This window comes from Eucyclogobius newberryi, unplaced genomic scaffold (assembly GCF_026437365.1).
Source record: "Eucyclogobius newberryi isolate DKJ021-1_F unplaced genomic scaffold, fEucNew1.0.hap1 SCAF_21, whole genome shotgun sequence".
Classification (NCBI taxonomy): Eukaryota; Metazoa; Chordata; class Actinopteri; order Gobiiformes; family Gobiidae; genus Eucyclogobius; species Eucyclogobius newberryi.
In genome coordinates, this window is record NW_027315846.1 from 24,290,459 (window position 1) to 24,296,815 (window position 6,357).

The window sequence follows — 6,357 nt, forward strand, 5'->3', positions numbered from 1 at the left end:
CTCCTACTTGAGTAACATTTAGTTTGAAATAACATCACTGTATCTTGAGTAAAAGTTTCCCACTGAGTATTTCTATAGTCACAAAAGTGTTATCTGAACAAAATTAAATGATTCGAACGCTTACATCTGGCCTTCACATATGATTTGTATTTGTGTCTATTCTTTGGAGCCATGTGATAACAGTTTAGTGTAGTGACCTATTATAGTGATTTGAAAATGCTTTTGCAACATTAAAGAAAATATTTGAAAAACAAATTAACAAACACTTTCATTCAAAGAATTTTTAAAAGAACTTTAATTCAAACTCACCTCCAACAGTGTCCAGAATCATATCCAGGACTGAGCTGAGCAAACCCTGGATGTATGAGACAATTCCACTCACAAAGTCATTAGTGACACTGAAGGCACTTCTTCCAATGACCACAGGGTCCACATAGCTCATGTCTGTGGTTCCTTAGAAGAAGAAGAAGAAGAAGAAGAAGAAGAAGAAGAAGAAGAAGAAGAAGAAGAAGAAGAAGAAGAAGAAGTTTGATAATTATGATTTAGTTTTGGTTTGGAATAGTTTAGAATGACAACAAACAAGCTGAGTTGTAAGTCCAAAGAAGACCAAGATATTTGTTCAGTACATTTTAAAAGGGGCTGTACCCAATTTTTCTATAAAAAAGTAGGAAACAGTGAGGAAAATATGTATTTTAACACCCTGTGATTTTCCAAGTTCTCCCACCCAGAAATGATGGAGGGGTTTGAAAATGTCATCGTAGGTGCATTTCCACTGTGAGAGACAAAATCATATTGTATGATTTTTAAATAATTTATTTGTATGTTATTGTTGCAAATAAGCTTTTGAACACCTGAGAAAATCAGTGTTAATATTTGGTACAGAAGCCTTTGTTTACAGTTACAGAGGTCAAATGTTTCCTGTAGTTCTTGACCAGGTTTGCACACACAGCAGCAGGAGTTTGGCTCACTCCTCCACACAGATCTTCTCTAGATCTGTCAGGTTTCAGGGCTGTCACTGAGAAACACAGAGTTTCAGCTCCCTCCAAAGATTTTCTATTGGATTTAGGTCTGGAGACTGGCTAGGCCACTCCAGAACCTTGATCTTACAGAGCCTCTGCTTGGTTCTCCTGGCTGTGTGCTTCAGGTCATTGTCATGTTAGAAGACTGAGCCACGCCCCATGTTCAATGCTCTGACTGAAGGAAGGAGTTTCTCACAATACATGACCCCATTCATACTCTCCTTAATGCAGTGCAGTTGTCCTGTCCCCTGTGCACAAAAACACCCCCAAAGCATGATGTTTCTACCCCAAAAGCATGATGTTTCCACCCCCAAAGCATGATGTTTCTACCCCAAAAGCATGATGTTTCCACCCCCAAAGCATGATGTTTCTACCCCAAAAGCATGATGTTTCTACCCCAAAAGCATGATGTTTCCACCTCCAAAGCATGATGTTTCCACCCCCAAAGCATGATGTTTCTACCCCAAAAGCATGATGTTTCTACCCCCAAAGCATGATGTTTCCACCCCCAAAGCATGATGTTTCTACCCCAAAAGCATGATGTTTCTACCCCAAAAGCATGATGTTTCCACCCCCAAAGCATGATGTTTCCACCCCCAAAGCATGATGTTTCTACCCCAAAAGCATGATGTTTCCACCCCCAAAGCATGATGTTTCCACCCCCAAAGCATGATGTTTCTACCCCAAAAGCATGATGTTTCCACACCCAAAGCATGATGTTTCCACCTCCAAAGCATGATGTTTCTACCCCCAAAGCATGATGTTTCTACCCCAAAGCATGATGTTTCCACACCCAAAGCATGATGTTTCCACCTCCAAAGCATGATGTTTCCACCCCCAAAGCATGATGTTTCCACCTCCAAAGCATGATGTTTCTACCCCAAAGCATGATGTTTCTACCCCAAAGCATGACGTTTCTACCCCCAAAGCATGATGTTTCTACCCCAAAGCATGATATTTCCACACCCAAAGCATGATGTTTCCACCTCCAAAGCATGATGTTTCCACCCCCAAAGCATGATGTTTCCACCTCCAAAGCATGATGTTTCTACCCCAAAGCATGATGTTTCTACCCCAAAGCATGATATTTCCACCCCCAAAGCGTGATGTTTCCACCTCCAAAGCGTGATGTTTCCACCCCCAAAGCATGATGTTTCTACCCCAAAGCGTGATGTTTCTACCCCAAAGCATGATGTTTCCACCCCCAAAGCATGACATTTCCACCCCCAAAGCATGATATTTCCACCTCCAAAGCATGATGTTTCTACTCCAAAGCATGATGTTTCTACCCCCAAAGCGTGATGTTTCCACTCCCAAAGCATGATGTTTCCACCCCCAATGCATGATGTTTCCACCTCCAAAGCATGATGTTTCTACCCCCAAAGCATGATGTTTCTACCCCCAAAGCATGATGTTTCCACCCCCAAAGCGTGATGTTTCCACCCCCAAAGCATGATGTTTCCACCTCCAAAGCATTATGTTTCTACCCCCAAAGCGTGATGTTTCTACCCCAAAGCATGATGTTTCTACCCCCAAAGCATGATGTTTCTACCCCAAAGCATGATGTTTCTACCCCCAAAGCGTGATGTTTCTACCCCAAAGCATGATGTTTCCACCTCCAAAGCATGATGTTTCCACCTCCAAAGCATGATGTTTCCACCCCCAAAGCATGATGTTTCCACCTCCAAAGCATGATGTTTCCACCTCCAAAGCATGATGTTTCCACCCCCAAAGCATGATGTTTCCACCCCCAAAGCATGATATTTCCACCCCCAAAGCGTGATGTTTCCACCCCCAAAGCGTGATGTTTCCACCCCCAAAGCATGATGTTTCCACCTCCAAAGCATGATGTTTCCACCCCCAAAGCATGATGTTTCCACCCCCAAAGCATGATGTTTCCACCCCCAAAGCATGATGTTTCCACCCCCAAAGCATGATGTTTCTACCCCCAAAGCCTGATGTTTCTACCCCAAAGCATGATGTTTCTACCCCCAAAGCATGATGTTTCCACCTCCAAAGCATGATGTTTCCACCTCCAAAGCATGATGTTTCCACCCCCAAAGCATGATGTTTCCACCTCCAAAGCATGATGTTTCCACCTCCAAAGCATGATGTTTCCACCCCCAAAGCATGATGTTTCCACCCCCAAAGCATGATATTTCCACCCCCAAAGCATGATGTTTCCACCCCCAAAGCGTGATGTTTCCACCCCCAAAGCATGATGTTTCCACCTCCAAAGCATGATGTTTCTACCCCCAAAGCATGATGTTTCCACCCCCAAAGCATGATGTTTCCACCCCCAAAGCATGATGTTTCCACCCCCAAAGCATGATGTTTCCACCCCCAAAGCATGATGTTTCCACCTCCAAAGCATGATGTTTCTACCCCAAAGCATGATGTTTCCACCCCCAAAGCATGATGTTTCCACCTCCAAAGCATGATGTTTCCATCCCCAAAGCATGATGTTTCCACCCCCAAAGCATGATGTTTCCATCCCCAAAGCATAATGTTTCTACCCCAAAGCATGATGTTTCCACCCCCAAAGCATGATGTTTCCACCTCCAAAGCATGATGTTTCCATCCCCAAAGCATGATGTTTCCACCTCCAAAGCATGATGTTTCCATCCCCAAAGCATAATGTTTCTACCCCAAAGCATGATGTTTCCACCCCCAAAGCATGATGTTTCCACCTCCAAAGCATGATGTTTCCATCCCCAAAGCATGATGTTTCCACCTCCAAAGCATGATGTTTCCACCCCCAAAGCATGATGTTTCCACCTCCAAAGCATGATGTTTCCACCTCCAAAGCATGATGTTTCCACCCCCAAAGCATGATGTTTCCACCCCCAAAGCATGATATTTCCACCCCCAAAGCATGATGTTTCCACCCCCAAAGCGTGATGTTTCCACCCCCAAAGCATGATGTTTCCACCTCCAAAGCATGATGTTTCTACCCCCAAAGCATGATGTTTCCACCCCCAAAGCATGATGTTTCCACCCCCAAAGCATGATGTTTCCACCCCCAAAGCATGATGTTTCCACCCCCAAAGCATGATGTTTCCACCTCCAAAGCATAATGTTTCTACCCCAAAGCATGATGTTTCCACCCCCAAAGCATGATGTTTCCACCTCCAAAGCATGATGTTTCCATCCCCAAAGCATGATGTTTCCACCTCCAAAGCGTGATGTTTCTACCCCCAAAGCATGATGTTTCTACCCCCAAAGCATGATGTTTCCATCCCCAAAGCATGATGTTTCCACCTCCAAAGCGTGATGTTTCCACCCCCAAAGCATGATGTTTCCACCTCCAAAGCATGATGTTTCCACCCCTATGCTTCACCGTGGATGGTGTTCTTGGGATTGTACTCGTCCTTCTTCTTCCTCCAAACACGGTGAGTGGAGTTTATACCAAAAAGTTCTATCTTGGTCTCATCTGACCACATGACTCTCTCCCATAACGCCTCTGGATCGTCCAGATGGTAATATGCAAACTTCAGACAGGCCGGGACATGTGCTGACTGAAGCAGAGGAACCTTCTGTGCGATGCATGATTATGACCTGGATGGCAGTGTATTATCTTTGGAACTGTGGTCCCAGCTCTCTTCAGGTCTTTGACCAGCTCCTTCTGTAGTTCTGGGCTGATTCTTCACTTTTCTTATCATCATTGAGACCCTACGAGGTGAAATCTTGCATGGGGCCCCAGTCCGAGGGAGACTGACAGTCATCTTAAGCCTCTTCCATTTTCTAACAATTGCCCCGTAGCCCTTTCCTGCCTCGTGGAGCTCTACAGTTTAGTCTTTGGTGTTTCTTGTCCATGGCAGTAGTTGGAGTCTGACTGATTATGTGGTGGACATGTGTCTTTATGCAGCTAACGATCTCAAACAGGCGCTACTCATTTAGATTCATAAGTAGAGAAGAGGTGGACCTTTTAAAGGCAGACTAACAGGTCTGTGAGAGCCAGAACTCATGCTGATTGGCTGATGTACAAATACTTGTTTGCAGCAATAACATACAAATAAATTGTTCAATATCAACGGGAGTTCTGGATTTTTTCAGACCCTTCTATAATTTCGAAATGGAAGGACTTGCAAAATCACAGGTAGTTCATATATTTAATTTCCTCTCTGTATTGGCATCTCTTATGGTCAAAATGAGTTCATTGTGTGCTGTCTGCATCAAATTATAGAGCGTTTTATTCTCTGTGAAGCAGAAAGTGGGTTGTTAGCATGCTAGTGGACTAGAAAGTTGCTGTTAGCATCACTGTGGCCTCAGAGACTTGTGAAAAGCACTTATAAACTCATTGCAGTGAATAATTAGGATCCTTAGAATGCATTTGGTGAATGATACAGGTGAACCACTGCAAACAGTTGATTTGTCATATTTTCAGGATGGTAAAAAATAGGTACAGCACCTTTAATGTTCAAATGAAGACTGAGTTGGCTGGACTGTATTTATTTTTTAAACATGAATTGTCTAGCTTGCTTACTTTATTCTTATATTGTAAATAAACCTCAAAGCGACAATGCATTTAAGCGATTGAGACCAACCTTTTGTGATGTCCAGAATAACGTCTATAACGAAACAGAGCTTATCCTGAATGTAGCCCACCACTCCTTCAACAGCGTCATTAGCAACACTGAAAGCGCCGCGCCCGATCACCACAGGATCCATGAAGCTAACGTCTGTCGTTCCTTAGAAAAGAAACAAAATACTTAAGCCATAGTAACCCCAACAAACAAAAGACGTTTCATTTAAATGTACCTATGACCATATCCAGAAGAGAGTCCACAATGAAGCACAGCGCCCCCTGGATGTAGCCAATGACTCCAGACACAAAGTCATTAGTCACTGTGAAGGCTCCTCGGCCCCAAACCGCTGGGTCTATATAACTTATGTCCAGTCGTCCTGTCACAGAGACATGAGAGTTTTACATTAGAACTATTCAAAGTGATCAAATATATAGTGTTCGTTTCTTTGTTTTCATCTGTTTCTTTAGATCAGGGGTGTCCAACCCTTTTTCACCAGGGGCCACATTTTGAAACTTAAACGGGGCAGAGGGCCACAAACAACTTGACGATGTCGAATTTGTTGAATGACAAAGTGAATCATTCAAAATTTTGCATTTGACGTAATTGCAATGAACTCCACACCTTTAATTAGACCTAGAACATTAATATTAGGTTGGTATAACATCAATAGGCCTGACTGTTCTCAATTTCACAGTAAAAAGTACTAGTTTTTGTTGTTTGGGCCGACATAGCAGGAAGCTGGAGGGCCATAAAAAATTGGTTTGAGGGCCGCATTTGGCCCCCGGGCCCTAGTTTGGGCATCCCTGCTT

General features: G+C 43.5%; 1 protein-coding gene across 1 annotated transcript in view; it reads right to left on the bottom strand.

Moving 5' to 3' along the window:
* The window catches only part of LOC140370445 (uncharacterized), a 33,965-nt gene that overhangs the window by 18,206 nt on the left and 9,402 nt on the right, over positions 1-6,357 (bottom strand). Inside the window, exons 6-8 of the mRNA XM_072457596.1 lie at positions 5,781-5,924; positions 5,567-5,710; positions 310-453 (exon numbers count right to left, since the gene is read on the bottom strand). Coding sequence (XP_072313697.1) covers positions 310-453; positions 5,567-5,710; positions 5,781-5,924 — 432 coding nt within the window. The remainder of the gene's footprint in view (positions 1-309; positions 454-5,566; positions 5,711-5,780; positions 5,925-6,357) is intronic.